This window comes from Ambystoma mexicanum, chromosome 14 (assembly GCF_040938575.1).
Source record: "Ambystoma mexicanum isolate Mex_15411 chromosome 14, UKY_AmexF1_1, whole genome shotgun sequence".
In the NCBI taxonomy this organism is placed as follows: Eukaryota; Metazoa; Chordata; class Amphibia; order Caudata; family Ambystomatidae; genus Ambystoma; species Ambystoma mexicanum.
This window is the reverse complement of record NC_090940.1, coordinates 211181953-211201601: the sequence shown is the minus strand read 5'-3', so window position 1 is coordinate 211201601 and position 19649 is coordinate 211181953. Positions and strand designations below refer to the sequence as shown.

At 48.6% G+C, this 19649-nt stretch overlaps 1 protein-coding gene across 6 annotated transcripts in view; it reads right to left on the bottom strand.

Moving 5' to 3' along the window:
* NIN (ninein) overlaps positions 1 to 19649 on the bottom strand; it is a 429800-nt gene that overhangs the window by 87749 nt on the left and 322402 nt on the right. For all 6 annotated transcript variants that reach the window (XM_069638956.1, XM_069638957.1, XM_069638959.1 and 3 more), the window contains 4 exons: positions 16017 to 16130; positions 15536 to 15649; positions 11922 to 12068; positions 9945 to 10124 (listed from right to left, as the gene is read on the bottom strand). In XM_069638956.1, the coding sequence (XP_069495057.1) occupies positions 9945 to 10124; positions 11922 to 12068; positions 15536 to 15649; positions 16017 to 16130 (555 nt within the window). The remainder of the gene's footprint in view (positions 1 to 9944; positions 10125 to 11921; positions 12069 to 15535; positions 15650 to 16016; positions 16131 to 19649) is intronic.

Here is a 19649-nt window from a genome sequence, read left to right as displayed (position 1 = left end):
TTAACATTGCCTAATGACACCAGTATTAGGGGGAGGTTGGTGGGACGTATGGAGGAAAGGGGACTATGGACTAAGAGTATGTTAGTCACTACGGTGAGTAACTTATAATTACTTTTACGTCCCGTCCCCTTTCCACCATACGGTATGGGCGATTACAACTGATTGTAGCCCCAGTGTAGAGAGGAGACCCTCCGTAAGCAAATAGGTTCCCGAGAACCGCCTGTCGGAAAGCCGCATCAGATCTCGAGCCGGCATCCAAACAGTAATGCTTGCAGAAAGCCGAGGGAGTGGCCCAAGTGGCCGCCCTGCTTATGACTTGCCAAGGGACATGACGTGGCAAGGCGACGGCCGTTGCCTTGGCACTGACTGCGTGGGCATGCACGTTGACCGGGAGCGGCTTGTGCTGGCCCACGTATGCTTCCTTGATGGCAGAGACCATCCAGCGGGTTATGGAAGCCTTAGAGGCCTGATAGCATGGCCTCGAGCCTCCGAACATTACAAACAAAGCGTCCAACTTGCGGAAGCCCTTGGTCCTGTCCAAGTTGAATTTTAGGGCACGCCTGACATCCAGGCAGTGCAGCACTCTGTGCTTTGTCCTTGGGATCAGGAAAGAACGTAGGAAGGACTATTTCTTCGTTCAAGTGAAATGCAGATGGAACCTTGGGCAGAAATGCCCGGTGTGTCCGCATGACTACCTTGTCCTTGTGAAAGGTGGTATATGGTTCAGAGGTGACCAGCGCCTGGATCTCACTGACTCTGCAAGCCGAGGTAAGACAGACTAGTAGAGCCGTCTTGATGGTGACCAGCCTAATGTCCAGACGCCATTGGCTCCAATGGTTTGTGCGCGAAGGTGCCCAAGACTATGTTGAGGTCCCACACAGGGTGCAGTCTCTTGACGGGCGGGTAGAGCCTAGCAAGACCAGTCAGATGTTTGACGATCGGGTTGGAGGATGAAAAAATGCCTTCCTCCGAGTTCCTGTAAGCCCCAATGGCTGCAAGGTATGTACGGCAGGTACGCCCAAATGAGCGAGGTGTGCCCAAAAGGAGAGCAGGTCATCCGAATTGCAGGCCAACGGGTCAATTCCCTTGGAGTCTGCCCAGTGGTCATTTGCTTTTGTACTGGGCCCTGGTGGCTTTGCTCCTGGCGCCCTGTATGATCTTCAGATTGGCCTGTGAGAGGCTGAGGTGCCGAAGCGTTACCTGCTCAGGTACCACGCTGTGAGGGCTAGTTTCCATGGCACAGGTGGATGATTCTGCCCCCCTGCTACGCCAGATGTGCTGGGCCCGTCAGAAGGTGTATCGGGGGCACCTCAGAGAGGCTGAGTAGTTCCGAAAACCATGGCTTGGCCGGCCACCATGGAGCTATCATAATGATTAGGAGTCGGTGGGACTCCTTGATCTTGCAAATTACCCTGTGGATCAGGGTAGTAGGCGGAAAGGCATAGGCCTTCATGCTGGTCCACTGGAGGTGAAACGCGTCGCCCAGAGAGCTGGGGCCCTGACCCTGCCAGGATGCGAACTGGCGACCCTTATTGTTGTGCCAGGTGGCAAAGAGATCCACTTGGGGATGCCCCACCTATTGAAGATCTCCTGAATAACTAGGTTGTTTAGCTGCCACTCGTAATTGTCTGCTCCCAGCCTGCTGAGCCTGTTCGCCTCCAGGTTGGATTCCCCCGGGAGGTGGACTACCGAGAGGTAAATGTCGTTTTCCAGGGCCCATTACCACATGCTGATCGCCAGTCTGCACAGGGGAGGGGATCTGGTGCCTCCCTGCTTGTTGACCTAGTACTTGCTGGTCGAGTTGTCTTTCTGGATGAGGACAACCTTTCCCTTGAGAAGTGGTAGGAATGCTCTGAGCGCTAGCTAGATGGCTAGTTGAGTTCAGGTGCCGTGGACTCAGGGGAGTAGGCGGAAAGGCATAGGCCTTTATTCAGAGTGTTCACATATAGACCCTGGCCTCCCCTGTCCAATGTAAAAAGCTGGTGTAACCATCTTGAATTTTTGCAGGGGTAGGGAGAGGTTGAGGGTGGAAAGGTCCAGCACAACTCTCAGGCCCGCCAGGTTCTTCTACTGAATAGCGAAAATCCTGGAGTAGAAGCCAAAGCCTCGCTGGGAGGTGGGGACTTACTCCACTGCCTGGCTCTCTACGAGCGACTGGATCTCCGCCAGAAGAGTGGCTGTCCCAAACTGCGGGAGTGGCGGGGAGGAGAGGATGGGATAGGAAGGCAATACCCGGTGGATACTATGGAGAGGATCCAGGGGTCCGTGAAGTTCTGGCGCCAGAATTTTGCATGGAGAGCAAGCCTGCCCCCCACCGGAGACATGTGGACCCGAAGGGGCGCGTCATGCCTTCTTTCCATCGGAGGATGACGCAGAGGAAGGGGACTGGAAAAAAGCGCTTACTACCCCTCCGCCCCCCTCATTTTGTTGTTTGCGCCGGTTCTGAGACGGTGAGCAGTCCAGCTGCCTGGATCTGCGTTCCTGGAAGCCGCCGAACCTTCCATATGTACGACCCTTTTCAGAGCGCTGCCGAGATTGGGTGTATGATTTGGGCGTGGTCTTTGTAAGAATGGATAAAGACTTCGCTGTTTGTGAGCTGTTCTTCTTGTCCAGCTCTTCATCCGTAGAGGAGTGAAGACGTCCTTCCCCTCAACCGGTAGATTTAGAATGTGCTCCTGGACATGCGGGTTGAAATTCGTTGCCCGGAGCCAGGCGGTTCTCCTCATGTCCGTGGCAATGAAGATGGCACGGCCTGAGGTATCGATATGAGCCACTGTGGATTCCATGAAGTCATGCGCCACGAGCTTGGCTTCCGCTAGCCCCGCCTTAAAGCCTGATTGGCACTGGGTGGGGAGTTCCGGGAGGAAGTCCGCAATTTCCCACCATGACCGTTGGTTGGCGGCAGCCAGCATGGCATCTGCGTTGGCCTAGCGCATGTGCAAGGAGGCGGAGTAGATCTTCTTGCCGTATGCCTCCAAGATCCTCCTTGCCCAGCAGCGCCGCAGAGGAGGAAGCTGAGGACGACTGAGGCTTGGAGTATAGTGATGGCGCAGTGATCACCGAGGAGTGTGGCTGAGGATGGGTCGAGAGCAAGAGTGTATCCCCTTCCATCTGCCTGTACTTGCCATCCAGGTGTCGGTTGACCGGCTGGACTGAGTGGGGCTTGAGCCAACCCTTCTTGGCCAGGGAGACATCGGTTTGCAGTGGAATCCCCCTGTGGGCAGAGGGGCGTTTCAAGAGGACTTCAGCCAGAACCCCCTCTGCCGGCTGTTCGACCTCGGGTTGGGGGAAGGCCCAGGTACTCCGCCAGGCCAGGAAGATGTTCATGGAAGGCCCTGGCTGAGAATGGCGTGTCCGGATCCTCCTCCTCGTCCATATCCTGCAGATCTGGAGGATCTTGTGGAGGAGGAGGAGTAGTAGATGGTGCCGGAGGCTGGGGTACAGGGACCGCAGCCGGAGGCCGAGGAGGCGGCTGCAGAGTTGGCTGTGGAGCCGGAGGAGGCGGCTGCACCGGGGCCCGATGGAGGAATCTGTGGCACTGTTAGCATGGCGGGGAGGACTTCCCTGACTGCGTCTTTGACGATAACCCCCATCTGAGGAGACCTCATGAGGCAGAGGAATTTCTCAAAGAGCACCTATTTACTGGCCAAAGAGGTGGCAGGGGGTACCGACGGGGTAGCGGGGGACTGCTGGAGCCGCTGCGTACCCTGTCCACATGGATGCAAACGAAAGTTGCCCTGCACAAATGAAGGGTAGATTGTAGGCCACGTACCTGGTTGAGGCCAGTCCCACCTTGACACTCGTTCTTCTCTGAATTCGTGGAATGGCGTCTGACGGGTGCTCCCGCGCGTTCCCCCTGTTCATGGTTCGTTCTCACGATTACGTGGTGGAGTCTATGCAGATTCCATGTTGTATTCCTCCCTGGTACATATCCCATTTGGTCTGGGTGCACCAGCATGGCTATGACCTGCATGAGTCATTTGCTAGGGCTGCGGCCAGGATTTTGGAGTCCTGATTGATTAGGGAGATCGGTCTATAAGAGCCGCACACAAGAGGCGGCTTCCCCGGTTTCAATATGGGTATGATGACTGATTCAGACAGCCACTGTGGCAACCTTCCCCCCGCATATGCCTCCTGAAACATCTCTAGCAGCTGGGGGGATCAGAGTATCTTCGTATTCCTTATAGAATTCCCTGGGTAGCCCATCCAGACCCGGGGATTTGGCTGTTGGGAGGTCGGCTATCACTGCAGTCAGCTCCTCAAGCATGAGGGGCGAATCCAGTGTCTGTGCCTGGTCCTCCGATAGCCTAGGAAGGGGAATCTACCCTTATATCTTCCCCCTCCGCTTGTTTCCTGGAATACAGTTCTGCATAGAACCGTGAGAACACCCCATTTATCCCGTCCTGGGTACTCACTTCCTCGCCTCGATCGTCCCGGATAGCGGTTATTGGTTCGTGCCTGTTCTCTTGTTTAGTGAGCCAGGCTAGAAGCCTGCACGGCTTGTCCCTCTCGGCATGTAGTCTCTGCACATACTTTCTGTAGTCCAATTTGCTCAGTTTCTCCCAGATTGAGCAACACTGCAGTCACAGCGCTATAAGCTCCTCCGGCTCCCACCCTCTCCCCTGCACGTGTTTCTGCCCGTTCTATCTCCTTTTCTACTTCTCCCAGTTCAGCCAGAATGGATCCCCCGAGTCCGCCCGCCTTCCCTATCGCCGCTCCTCTGACCACCACTTTGAAGGCTTCCCAGACCGTGCCAGTGCTATCCACACTCCCCACATTATGATGAAAGTAATCCTCTATCGTCTCCCTGATATTGTCTTGTAAGACCTCATCTGTCAGCGCTTCCGCCCTCAGTCTCCACGTGGGTATGGGAGCACCTATACATGTGTATGTCCATGTTGCTACAATCGGGGAGTAGTCGGATAGCGCCCTTGCCTTAATATGTATCCCCGTGAATTCCCAGAGGGACTCCCTGCCCGTAAAAGTAGTCTATGCGGGTGTGTATGCCGCGAGGGGCACTATAATGTGATTATCCTGGCATGTACCTTCCTCCAGACGTCTTCCAATTCCAGCTGGTCTAGAGTCTTCTGAAAGGCCCTTGCCCGCGGAGCCGGTTTTGTCCGCTTACTGTAGGATCTTGTCCACCTGCATATTCAATGTGCAGTTGAAGTCTCCTGCCCATAAGAATGATGCTCCTCTGTTGGGGGCCAGCCGGGGTGTGATCGCCCTAAAGAATTCTGTTGCATCATGGTTGGGGACATGTTAATCAGGCACACCTTTTTCCTCTAACATTCCGTGTACGATTACTATTCTGCCTTCCCGGTCTCTCTCTGGTCTTGTTAACTGGAAGGGGACTCCCAGAGCTACCCAGGTCAGAACTCCTCTGGCATAGTTAGAGTATGTTGAGCCATACATTTGTCCTCCCCATTTCTTAGCTATCTTGATTTGCTTTCCCGTTGTTCGATGCATTTCTTGTAGCATAGCAATTTGTACCTTTGCCTTGTTCAGCCAGGCATAGACCCTTATTCTCTTGACGTAGGCGTTCAGTCCCCTGACGTTCCAAGTGGCTTTGACCGCCCCATCATGGCACATTTAGTTGTATTGTCTTGTGGCCCACCTGTTCCCATAGGCCTGTCTGTATGGTGGTGGTATTCTTGTTCCTTTGGCCACCGATTTCACTCTCTTATGGTGGGTCTGTCCCTCCCCCTTCATGCCATGTCTTACACGTATGGGTCCATTGCGAGTGTGCCGCCTTATTCCCTGGTAGCCATCATCAAGATGTGTGTCTATTTGCCTGCCGTTTGCGCTTTGTTCCAGCTGCTTGGTGCTTCCTCCTCCACTCCTTCTAACTAACCACTCTCTAACCATAACTATTAAACTCCCAGCCTCCCTCTCCCTGCTCGGGCTTCGCTGCTTCTCTTGCTTAGCCCACCGAGGTGGGGCCGGCCTGCGGCAGCGTGGTGCCTTAAAAGTGGCATCCTAACTAACAAAGTCTTGGGGTCACGTGTCCTGTCGCCCTCTGCGGCAATACCATCGCTCGTTGCTCCCTTAATTATATTCCATCTGGCTTATGCGTTGCTCATGGTGTCGGAACCATCTCTTCCATGGCAGTCTCATTCTCGTTGGCCCCTGGGTATATCTGCATCATTACTGGCATTCCTGGGTCTCCCTTGCGGATACCCTGTTGGTCCATCCATGCTTGGGCCTCTTCTGTTGCCTCGAAGAAATGCGATCTGCCCTCTCGTATCATCTTGAGTTTCGCCAGCTATAAAAGCATGTAAAGTATACCCGCTGCTCTGAGGCGTTCCTTGGTGGGGCCATATCGTGCTCGTTGCCTCTGTACCAGGATTGTGCAGTCCGGGTAGATAGTTATCCTGGAGGAGTTCCTGGCCATCAACCCCCCCCCCCATTCCCGGGAGAACGTCAGTATTTTCTCTCGTTCCCTGAAATTCATGATCCACGTGATCATTGATCTCAGGGCGAGGGGGGGGGGGGGGCTTCGAGGTGAGCCCCGGATTGGGGCATTCTGGTCTGGGCCCTGTGTGCTCTCTCCACTGCGAAGCCTTGGGATAGTACCCCCGCTGCAATGTCCTGGAGCAGGTGGTTCTCAACCTAGTTCGTAGTGTCCTGTCCCTCCTCTCCCTCCGGTAGTCCAACGATCCGGATGTTATTCCTTCTAGCCCTTCCTTCTGCATCCTCCGCCCTCTGTTGCAGAACCGTGACTCTCCGGAGCACGTCTGACACTTGGATCTGGGTTGCTGCCACATCTGTGGTGTTTTGCTGCACCTGTTCCACTGTGCTCACTCGGCCTCCCGAAGGAGGCTCACGTCCACCATCACTGTGTCCATTTTGTTCTCCAAGGACATCTTTAGGGCTGCTATGGCTGTATCTAGCTTACTCTTCAGAGACGCTTTCAGGGCCATTATAGCTTCCAATATCAGGCTCTCGCCTTCTTCCTGCTGTACTGTACTAGACATGGCCATGGTTGCCTCCGACGGTGTGGGTTGTCCCCCGTTCGATTTCCTAGCAAAGGGTTCAATGCTTGTTTGTATGCTTTTGCTCCCTTTAGCTCTGCCTAGCATTCCTTCTTTGGGCAGCTTGTATGTCCTCCCTTCCTGCGCTCTTCTCCAGTCTCAATTTGCCCTGAGCAGGTTCTTGCAGCGTGCGTCGTCTTTGCTTCCTACGGCGTGATTTCATTCTCAGCCCAGTTTCATCCCTCCATCATTAAATGTCAACTTTGTACCTGGGTCTTCTGTTCCCCTATATTGTTCAGCGAGTGGGTTGCGTCCTCCCACGTCAATTAGTCACTGCCAATCTTATTTGCTCAGGTGGTGCTGGCCGTGTCCGGGGTGCTGTGCTAATTCTTGTCTTGTTTGGGTGGTGTGTCCGTTGAGTCCCGCCGGTATTCAGTACTCACCACCGATTTATACCCCTCTCCTCTGCTCAGCGGGTGGGTAGCGGTCCCCCACGTCGACCTGCGCCAGCTGTCATTGCTGTTCGCCACAGAGTGTGAGGTACTCCTCTACTCGTGCCCAGGGTCCCTCACACGATAGCCCCGTCTTCTGTTCCCACCTCCTTGTGCAGCAAGTGAATTGTGTTCTCCCACGTCCACTGGTTGTACCTGCAATGCCGCTCTGATCACCCCACCAAAGTGTTATGTGCCATGGGTGTGATCCCTCTGGTGGTTGCCCCTTGTTCCTCTTTGTCGCTGGCGTTTCTCGCTCAGGCAACTGTCTTATTTTTGTATGCAAATTTCTACCCTACCATTTATATATGCTGGTCAAACGCTATCTATGGGCCAGCGAGTTATTTCCCCTCCATGCCGGCTTGCTGTAGGTCTTACCTCCTTGCCTTGTGCGTGCTTAGTGTTATTGGTTGATTCACGTATCGCTGCGTGGGCCTGAAGGCTGCTCGGAGCTGCGTGCACACAGGATGGTCTGGGCCGATGCGGCTGCCCCGTATTTAGCCTTTGTGTGTGGCCTCTCCCCTCAGTGCCACACCTCCCGGGCTCCGGACAGTCCTTTGTCAGCTCTCAATAGCTGCTATAGTCCCTTCATATGGGGCTCCCGACCACCTCCCATGCGCTCTGCGCACCAGCCATCATGTGCTTGGGTGTTCGCATGGGCCCTTCATGCTAGTGCCCCCTTAGCAGTGAGCCGCAGTCTTGCCGGTCGTTCTTTGTTCCCCCTGAGTTCCGATTGCTTGTTTCACTTCACCTGGGGGAGAGTTCCGGAGTCCTCCAGCACCGCCCACCTGGGCGTATTCGCCCGCTGCCTTTACATGTCTATCCAACACGTCTGCCCTTGTCCTTTTGCTCCAGGACACCACCGGGTTACATGCGGCCCCGTGCTGTTGCTCCACCTGGTCGATCTGCACGTTGTGTGCGCGGGTCATTCCCCCCACGTCCTCGGGCTGCTGGGCTCTTCCCCCAGTGTGCTGGCCTCGCCTGGGTACCCCAAGGTGGTGTGGCCCCCAACGGAGCACCGGTCAGCGTTACCTGCGTGCAGCTCTATTCGCTCTCCTGCAGGAGCGAGGAGGGGTCTCCGCAGGTCCCACAGCGCCATTCGCGTGTCCTCAGCTGTCTGGCCCAGGGCTCATCAGCTGGATTAGGTCTCTGCCACGTCCGTCCAGCACCAATGCCCGGGGTGCGCTCCCAGGCCTTTCCTCTTCTCGCACCTCCTGCAATCCGGGCAGCGCGCCAGCCCAGCGATCCCTGCTTCAGCAGCAAGGCTTCTCCCGCCTGCCCCCGGCCTGCTGTCACCCTGGGGTTATGCAGTCCTTGTTGATCCGGCACCTCCTCAGTGCTCGCCAGCCCCTCTCTGCTTCTCTCTCTCTGCGTGCATTCCCCAGTTCCGAAGTGCGCCAGCTCCTCAGCTGACCTCGCGCCGCCATTTTAGGTGTTGGATGGGATCTCCGCGTGCGATTTTCTCCCCGGAATCTTCTCCGATTCTCTGCAGCAGGCTCCCCAAGGACTCTGCAGGCGTTCCGACACCCGTGCTTATGCTTTTCGTGATGTTCCGCCGTGGATTTCGCTAGTTCCCTCAGATGTTCTGCCGGATCAGTCAGGAGCTTTCGAGCAGTGCTCCCTATTGCATGGCTGCCAAGCCACGCGCCAAGCAACTCCTACACATCCTTGTGCTTAATTAAATCTCAACTGAGTGGCAGATGCCTCTCCTTAACTCAATTTCTATTTCTGAAAGCGGAGAGTGCACATGGCACGCATTACTGCTGGCATAACGGATAGAAAGTAGTAATCTAATTTAGTTCCCCACCAAACAATTAGGAAGGCAGTAACACTAAACAACCATAGTTACTCTCCTCCTTCTCATTCACTGGATTAGTTGCTGACTTCTCTCTATAACAAGTACACACATTCCCAAATATCTCTCTACCTCTTGGGTCTACTTGAACCACTCAGTCTATGCTGTACCTCCAATGCAAAACGTTGCCATAAACCTTTGGTGTACAACAATCGAGAAAAAGCCAGAAAGATTAAGAGTTCTATTGGCAATCCTTTTGTATGGAAGCAGTAGCCACTTGCCTACTTGTCCAGGAGAAATGACACACTGACTGCAGGTGTCTATCAGAAAACAAATGGCACATTCTACACAGGTGAAAAGACCCTCCCACCCCCATGCTGCTGGTGGACTGATTAGAGGGTCCAAAAATATGGTTAGATGAAGCAGCAACACACAGGTGGAGATCATGCTTGACAGTTCTGATTTATTAATCATTCATGTTATGAGGGCCAAAAGGAATGGATGCAGAGGTGGAGCAAAAATCTGAAGAGTACAAATTGAAAGGTGAAGGAGCGCAGAAGGTGAAAGTAGGCATACTTTTGTGTCCAAGAAGTTAAGCCTACTTTTCTCCCTCATATCACAACACCCCAATGCTACAATCTATGTACCAACCTGGCCCTCTAAGATTAAATCCAAGAAGTGTACCTTATCCCTGCATTGCGTGAGCTCTAGTTTAGTGCTGTGGACTTCTTTCTGGAGTCTTTCATTCTCTTGTCGCAAGAGTTGCTGCTCTTGAGTCATTAGGTCAGCTAGGTCGTCCCAGTAAATCTTCTTTTGTTGGTTCTGTAACCCAGTGGCTTGGACTGCCTTCTCTAGGATCTGAATCTGGAGAGAGTTGAGAGATTGTTTTTTTAATAAGAAACAGTTGATACATTCTTGTAGATTTCCATTGGTGAAAAAGCTTTACTTTTGCCAAGTATGGATTTGTTCTCTATGGGGGGGTGGAGGAGGCGCTATACTATTTGTAGAATGCGATTTCAGCAACTAGTTTGGTGTGCGTGTGATGAAATTCTTAATGTGCACTTCTCTGAGTGCACGCGCAGCTGGCTAGGAATTTGTGCAAACACAGTACACCTTTAAAATAAAAAAGTGCGTTAGTAAGTGGGGGGTGTTCATTCGTAAAGCAGGTTAATAGACACAAATGCATACACAAACTAGCTAAAACCTCCATTCAGTGCTCTATGCACCATAGCAGAGCAGCGACACCATTAGAAATGACTTATAATGGATTTGAATATTTTAGACCAGTATATTTTTTTACTAACTTTTGCATTTACATAGGACAAGGTTTGATCGTTTTAGTCTAATAGAAAGATGCTTTTCTCAAATAACGCAAAGACCCACTTCTCACAAGCAAATCACAAAAATGCTGAAAAATTCTGACTTCCAGTAAAGCTCCTGAAATTAAAACACCCTATGCCCTACAACTTCCACAGATTTCTGGGCGATGTTACATGTATTCATCCTTTTCAGAATCTGGCAGAGCTCTTGATATTGAGAATAACCCTACTGTCGGTGAGATGGCTCAACAAGTTATGCACCAGCTTCAGAGACCAGCGTGAAACAGGTTTGAATACCGGCAGGTCAGCCTTTGAGCTTCATCCATGTGAAGTCTATAACTTGAGTACCAGTGATAATAAAACTATTAGTGCATTTCAAAGCGGGAGGTATCCGATTGAGGGAGCTACATAAAAGCATGCTACTATATTAGTCAATGTACCCTACACATCACAGTTCTCCTCAGTGGCATAGTCCTATTGGTCCTAAATAAGCTTTTACTCATATATACACACTCCTAATTAAAACTGTTGCATTGCCTTTCTCTCAAATATATTTTGCATTTTCAGTACTCTGCTGCAATATAACTGGATCAGATAAATTGTACAGAAAACACCAAAATACATAGAACTATAAAAATGTATAATTTATGACAACCCAAGGACTCCATCTCAGAATCACATTCCATCAAAGGCCATATGCAATAGGGCTGAACAACCAATAGGAATAGAGAGAAGTAGATAGAAGAATGATGGACTATAAAAAAGGTATCATTTCGAGTGCGTTGCCTTGTGTGCGCTCATCTGAGAATCATGAAATGGAAAACAGATGGGTTTGTGTGTACATGTTAGTTCTTATTCAAGCCATTTCGTGACAATGTTGAAGGAGAGTCAACGCGCTTCAACAATATCAACAGGAAGTTTAAGCTCAGATTTCTGACTAGCGAGTGCAGAACTTGGCCATTTATCCAACAAAAATTAAGAATCCTAACATTTCGCAGTTTAACATATTCTCTCTTTCAAAGAATTATGCAGAGGACAAAACAAGACTTGTGATGGTTGAAAATATGAAGGAGATGAAAGAAAATCACAAACACATTTTAAAATGAACGATTAACCATATGACTTGGAATATCAGCAGGATATAGGGTTAAAAACATTAACGTTTGAATTCCAAATCAAAGAATAACCTCGATGCCTTCAAAATAACTTATTGTACGTACGTTCATCTGCAATAGCTACAAATGTAAACTAGACATTAGCATGCTAACATAATTGCCCTGAAAATACCAATATGCATCCAATAAAACAAAATGTTATATTTTCTCCAATAAGACAAAATCACCTTATCGTTAGCATTTTGTAGTAGTTTGTGTAGTGACATCACATCCTGCTTCAAAGCTTCATTTTCCTGCAGGGTAACACGGAGGTCTGATTTTATCCGAGATATCTGGAGGTTAAGGCCTTGGAGAGTTTCATCTAATTTACAGTTCTAAAATACAAAAAATAGAGCCATAGACACAGACATTATCAATCTTTATTGGAGGTGAAAAATGAATAGTTAATCACCATAGTGACTAACGTACTCTTAGTCCATAGTCCCCTTTCCTCCATACTGCATTGGCGTCCCTCACTAGGGACAGGCGATGGAACCTTTTTCACCAGAAAAAGTCTTCCCCTTTAAATGTAGAGGAGCGCAGGTGCGCTGCCTTGGGAGCATGCTCTCCCCTGACTCCGCCCACTGGTGCGACTCCTCAGTCCCCATTGGCGCGTCGACAATATTTAACATTGCCTAATGACACCAGTATTATTGGGTGGGGGTGTTGGGGGGTGGGGGGGTATGGTGGGACATATGGAGGAAAGGGGACTATGGACTAAGAATACATCAGTCACTACGGCGAGTAACTTAATTACTCTTACGTCCCGTCCCCTTGCCTCCATACTGCATGGGCGATTACAACTGAATGTAGCCCCAGTGTGGAGAGGAGACCCTCCTAAAGCGAACAAGTTCCTTAGAACCGCCTGTCCGAAAGCCGCGACCGATTTAGAGCCGGCATCCAAACAGTAGCGCTTACAGAAAGCCAAAGGGGTGGCCCAGGTGGCCGCCCTGCTGATGACCTGCCATGGAACCTGCCGCTGAAATGCGACGGCCATGGCCTAGGCTCTGACAGCGTAGGAGTGCATGTTAGCTGGAAGTGGTTTGTGCTGCACCTCATGGGTCTCCATGATGGCCGAAAACATCCACCTTGCTATAGAGGCTTTGGATGCCCGATAACCGGGCCTTGATCCCCCCACCCCCCAAGGGTGACAGAGCATCCGACTTGCGGAAGCCCTTAGTCCTGTCCAGATAGAAGCTCAGAGCGTGTCCGACATTCAGACAGTGCAAGAGCCTCTGAGCATTGTCATTAGGGTCGGCAAAAAACATAGGTGTCAATGTGGGCCACAGTGAACTCAATGAGGTCTTGCGCCACCCTTTTAGCCTCTGCCAATCCCGCCTTGAAACGTGACTGGCTCTGCACCGGAAGTTCTGGAAGGAAGTCGGCTATTTCCCACTAAAGCCTCTGGTTAACGGCTGCCAGCATGGCATCCGCGTTGGATTGACAAAGATGCAGCGAAGCGTTGGAATAAAGCTTCTTCCCGTATACCTCCAAGATAATCTCCTCCTTGCCTAGCAGCGCCGAGGACGAGGTGGCCGATAACGGCTAAGGCTTTGAGTAGCATGATGCTGCAGCGATCACCGAAGAGAGTGGTTGAGGTTGTGCCGACAGCAAGAGTGGATCCCCTCAGTTTGCCTATAATTGGTGTCCAGGCGCCCACTGACAGGCTGGGCCGAATGGGAGTTGAGCCACCCCTTTTTGGCCAAGGCGACAACGTCCTTCTGCATCGGGATCCTCGTTCTAGCGGCGGGGCGTAGAGTGAGGACATCTGCTAATAACCCCGCAATAGGAGGCATGAGTATAGGCGGAGGGGCCGGAGGGAAGATGTCCCTGATTACATCCCTGAGGATAGCCCCCATCTGAGGAGATCTCATGAGCGTGAGGAACTTTTCAAAGAACCTGTCCTCGCAGGCCGATGGCGTGGTAGGCGATATTGACGGGGTAGCGGGCGGCTGCTGAAGCCAGTGCCTCAGGCCAATTTCTCGGTAAGGTATCGGACGAGTGGCCATCTTCTCTGGCACGCAGCCATCTTGTCAAGCTGCATCCCACGTGCCGAAGTCATGGTGCTTGGCTCACTGGGCCCAGCCTCCTCAAGACTCTTGGCGATTGAGTGTGAGGCCTACCCTGCACCTCAGGCTGAGCCCCGGTAGGTGTGTCGCTCTTGGCATAGTTGCCGGTAGTGCTGCGTGTAGGCGTCCTCTCAGACATGTTGCTGGTACAAGGGCGTAGCCCCTTGGGTGTACACCCAGTAAAAGAACTTTGCGGTTCCTCAGCACGGTCACCGGAAGGATCTAGAGACCCCTCGGCCTGGCGGCCAGTAGCTGAATTAGCCTCTGTATTCATGCTGGTGCGAGAACCTGAGAGGTTCCTCCAGTCTAGGCGTTTCTGAGAAAAGGAGTCGCCCTTGCGGGGTGCAATGGAAAAGAGCAGCCATCCCTTAAGCCTTGACTTGCGTCTGACTAAGTCCTTCAAGTCCTCTGGAGGCGACTTCTCGAAGAGCTCCCTCCACCTGGCTAGTCTGTTCTTCAAAGCATGCAAAGAAAGTGTGTTGCACGCGGTGCAACTTTCTCATCCGTGGTTGGGGCCAAGGCAGCGGAGGCAAAGAGCGTAGGGATCTGGTGTCAGAAAGAGCCCTTTGCAGGCTGGGCACCTGCTGAAGCCTGCTGAAGTCGACATGCGCCGGGGAGGAGCGTGGCGCCAGAGGACCTAGTACCTGATTGATAAAAGAAGACAAAAAGAGAAGAAAATAACTGTGGAAGAGCGCGTGGTATTACATGGCCGAAGCCAAACCCAGGAGTGCTGGTGAAATTGGCTGGTTCCCATCGATGTGGAAAAAGGGGACTGAGGAGTGGCACCGGTGGGCGGAGTCAGGAGAGCGCATGCTCCCAGGGCCGAACCTCTAAATTTAAAAGGGGAAGGTGATATTTTCTGGTGGAAAAGGTTCCGTCTACCGTCCTAGTGAGGAACGCCCATGCAGTATGGAGAAATCGGTACGGGACATAAGAGTACAGGCATACAATGTTGTACTGAGATAAAAGTATGAAACTGGCAATTGGATAAAGAATCAAAAGGAGTACAGAGGAGACTGGAGGATAAAAACCTAATACTGCAGAAACAAATTTGTTCCAGTGGGTCTACATTTTGGGTTGCAACCCAGAATTATTAAAGAACAAACGTATGCACAAATATTTTGCATTGGATTTCCAGCATGCTTCTCATATTGTCTGTTGGATTTTTTAGATGAGTCAGTGGGTTTACTTTTGTTTCCCAGGCTTAATGTTTAGTTTCTCAAATTCATATTTTCTTTATTGGAACAATTTCTCAGGTTTTCAATACTAACCATTTCACAATAAAATGAATAGCCAACCACTCGGGACCCACGAGGAGCTTGTTTTGCAATTTCCTAATGTAACTTAAAAGGTCTAGATTACCGGTTTGCATATTTTGTCTACACTCGCAATCTCCTGGGATATTTAAGTGCCTATTGTGTTCTAGTACCTTACACAGCTATGTTCCTTGACATCTGCGGATAGCTTTGACATGCCGAAAGGAAACATTACAAAATAGAGCAATGACCAAGGGAAATTCCCAAAGACTGGTACATGCTCTATTCAATGTGCAGTGGGCACAACACTGGCATGTAGCACACCTGTGCGACTTTAGACAAACCAAACATGTGTGGAATCTTAGAACACTCCATTTCTATTGATGGCAAAGATAGAACTGCTGCCTTTCCTTCCTCCCGACTGTGGCAGCTTGAGAACCACCCTCACTATTTCACAATTATTAACAGGGATTTTACCTTTTCCTGAGAAACTGCGAGCTGTGACTTCAGTGTTTGGGATTCCTGCAGCCAGGATTTTTGATCGTGCTTCAAACTGGCGATTGTAGTCTCTAAAAATGGCACTTTGGCAGCCTGATTAGGAGACATAAGCAAAAGGCAAACTATTTAATCCGGACAACTAGCAACAGTATGGGAGCTTGGATCATAGAATGTGACGACAGAGACAGTGTGAAGCACTGTTTATTTAAAGCGACAACACTTTATATTTATATACATAACAATGGATATAGGTTCAGAAAATAAACAGAGGCGCCATATTAGAAATTCTAACACCTTCACAAAGCTATCAATTGTAAGTAAATTACACATGGCATTTCTACACGGATTTTTTTTTTTTGAAGGGACTACAAATTGTGAACTTTTTGAAAGAATGTCACTTCAAAGATGTAAAGTGTTAAGGAACATAAGCGTGAAACCGGATCCATGCAAGCTGTGTTACCTTCTCAACACATCTGTTTAGTTCCTCATTCAGGGCCTCTTTTTCCTTTTGCAGTTTTTCATTTTTGCTAACAGCACTGGAAACTTCACTCTGGAGATCAGAACATCTGGATAGCTGCATATAAAACACGTCAATAGTTTACATAACACGATGGAATATTTACCAACTTTTTTTTTATCTCTTCAACGGTTTAACTCTGGTTTTAAAGAGACCAAAAGAGTAATTCTCAGAAAAAGTTCAGGACATAAAAACTAGTCCCAATCTGTTAAATAATGCGGTTATCCAACCTAGAAGTAAGTATCTTTCATGACAGTTTACAACATTTCAATAAATGTATAAACACTAATAATAAAAAAATATCATTGTGGTCCAAGCGCTGGTTTAAAATGCTCTTCATGGACCGTCGTAAAATAAGAATAGGATGTAAAGAAGAAACACAACCTTTTACAAACCAACCATTGTGCAGACTATTCTTGTGTTTTCATCACAGCTATTTTAGCTGTTGGCATTTGAACCTGTGGTGTTTTTGCTGCAGCCTTTTTTTTTTTTTTTTTTTAAAGTGGGTGAGCCCCCGACTCCCGAGGCATCCCCAAGCCGCCGCTAACCTCCCCACCACCGCACCCTGCTATCCCCCAATCCCCAACCAATTATTTAAAAAAAACAAATACAAAATTCACCCTTGGTGAAAACACCATAGTGAAAACGAGGAAATCACGGTAGATGTAAACAAATCAGTGTGTGAGCCAAAACTTAGAAAAAAAGCAGAAAAAATGCTTTTTTGATTATTTTTTTACATCCAGTCGGAACAAGTGCAAATACTGAAACACATTATACCTTCTGCTGCAGTTCATATGAAAAAGAAAAAAAAACTATCATTAAAAATTATAGAAACTTTAAAACAGAGAAATTCTTTTTAAAAATGACACATTCCTACAACATTCTTTAACTCATATCCCTGAAGCATTTTAATGCATGCCACAATACGGTAAAAGCCGGACCAGGCATGTGCCAACTTGATGTGAGCAACAAGAACATATATAGACAGTAATGTTAGCTCTCTTCATAATTAATTTTCATAGTTCCACCATCCTTAAAAAAAATGTATAGTTTAGTAGCGGTAACGGAAAATACTTGGAAGGAAGACAGACTAGCGAGGCAAGGGCCACATATACTAAAAAGTATACTTTTTTTAACCAAATTACGCACTACAGCACTTACTCATTTTAGTCAAATGGAAATTTTATTAGTTGAAATGGCCCAATACCCCATTTTTTTACTAATATTAAAGAAGAAAACTAGAAACGTGGACATAATTTTAAATCTTGATTCTTTGGCGAAAAATAAATTATATACCACATATAGTACTCAGGGTGTCAAAAGAAATATTCCCAGATCTTATCTGATGAAAATATGCTCTTTCCAACTGTGTCGATTTCTCACATATCTACGCTTCAACATATTTCTATCTAGAGAACATACATGCAGGTGGCTTAATTTACCAGGAGAAGAGCGGATGTGCTGCCTTTTTAACCCAACTATCGAAACGGCTCGCCACTTGCTTACTAACTGCTCCAAACTACACCCATACTAGCTGAGGAGCTATTCAACCTTCGTTCCCAATATAAATTGTATTCTATCAGATCAGTACTGGAGTAATCTAGTTGGAGCAATAATATCGTCTTCAGCTTTTCATGTATGGAAAATGACTCTTAAATGGATCGTTTTAATGGACAACCAAAAAAAAAAATCATGTGACTTAACTAGAATTAATATACCCCATATCTAGTTGACTAGTTTAGATACAATTTGGATGCAAATGTTGGTACAACAAAAGAACGCTTTGAAATACCACTTCATTATCGTACGTTACAGCACGTATTTAATCATTACAAAAAACGGATCTTTGCTAGAGGTTTATAAAGAATATAGTCTTGTGGTAGACATGAAACGCCAAGGTTTTTCAAACTTGATTGATCATAAAAAGGATACCACTTCAACATGCGCATAAAGTATAAACTTGAAGACTTATTTGATAGTAACATATTGGCTTCTACCAGGGGTGTTACTAGGTCTGGATAAGATCAGGGGCTACACTAATGTCGGGACTGTGGAGACTCGGGGCTAGCTAGTCTTTTGGTTGTAGCTCCTGGATTTCTATCCGGGGCTACAACCAAAAGACCCAGGGCTATAGCCCCCACAGCCCCTCCTAACAATGCCTCTGGCTTCTACTGAATCAAACGTGACCGACAAAGACTGCCTCCATCGCTCTATATGTGCATGGACAGCTATCAGGTACACTTTCAACGATTTCCTCTTGAGGTACCACAGGTGAAACACGAATTCCAACTGTCTCTTTCCACATCCATCTTGTGGAAGCAGAGTACAATATAGAGAACAGTGTAATGGGACACGGCCAGCCCATCTAACTCCCTATCTAGGCCTAATGCGCTTACGCATAATATTTCTTCTGAGAATTTACATACACTGGATTCCAATCCCCTGAGGGCGTTCACCCCCACAAGCGCGTTGAGGCCATACTAATGGGATAAAGGAGCTATATAAATGACAAACTACTACTACAATGTGGGGGCCCTTGTGGCATAGGGGAGGATTGGAATCTAACAAGCAGAAGTAAGAAGATCGCTCTGGTCAAACTGTGGCCCTTAGCGCTCAGTGATTACTTGCAGAATTAATTTGTAGTGCCTCATGTGGCTACCCTATAGAGCTCGGAGAAGTCTATATAAGCTACTGTTCCTCAGCTCAAGCTGGCTTGTTACTGCCCACTCTACCCCAACCAAAAATACAGAAGATCTACTGCTAAAATAACGTACTGAGTGCGAATGTCACATTTAGGATTTTTCTCTCGCAAAAACATGCCATAGTAAACTTGTTTTCACACAAAATCAGCCTTCTGGCAAGCTTGACCATTAGAAACACATTGTTTTTCCTAGAGGATTGAACTATATGCCTTCTCCCTTCTCTTACCCAAAGAAAAAATAAGAACATTGCAGCCAATGAAAAAGAAACTGAAAATAAAGTCATTAATTGTGGATGAACACAAACAGAGCCTCAGTCGATTACTTGTCACACCATTCATGTCTAGGGTCTGGAACAACACTAGACTGAGTTACCAGCATATGGAGCCGGGTCTGTGCCCGTGGTATCCCGACCCTTTCCCTGCTCCGATACCTCCTCTTGCTTGGTGATGGACGAAAAAGAACTGATTACGCACAATCCTACATACAACTACACTATGTCTAGTTGAGAAGAACCACACGTTCTTTTTATGTTACCTGTAAGGAACTCATGGTGGCGACATTAAAGACAGACACAAGTTATTACAGGTCAAGGGTGTTTATTAAACTGTAAATGCGGGGTGGAAAAACGCCTAAGCTAAATCTAAATCTAAGATGGGAGCAAGCGTCAACCATCAAATGAAAAATAAGGCAGCCCTTGTGGCGTCGTGTCAAAATAAAAAGGTGCCTACATTAAAGAAAAACCCATTGCTTACTCAAAATACAAAAACAAGTGTGGGATAATGTTTTCCATAAAGAAAGAAGTGTTCACAAAGAATAAGTCAGGATGTGATTGCCAGAGGTCTCCGTTCCCCAAGTTTTGAGCACGGGATAAGAT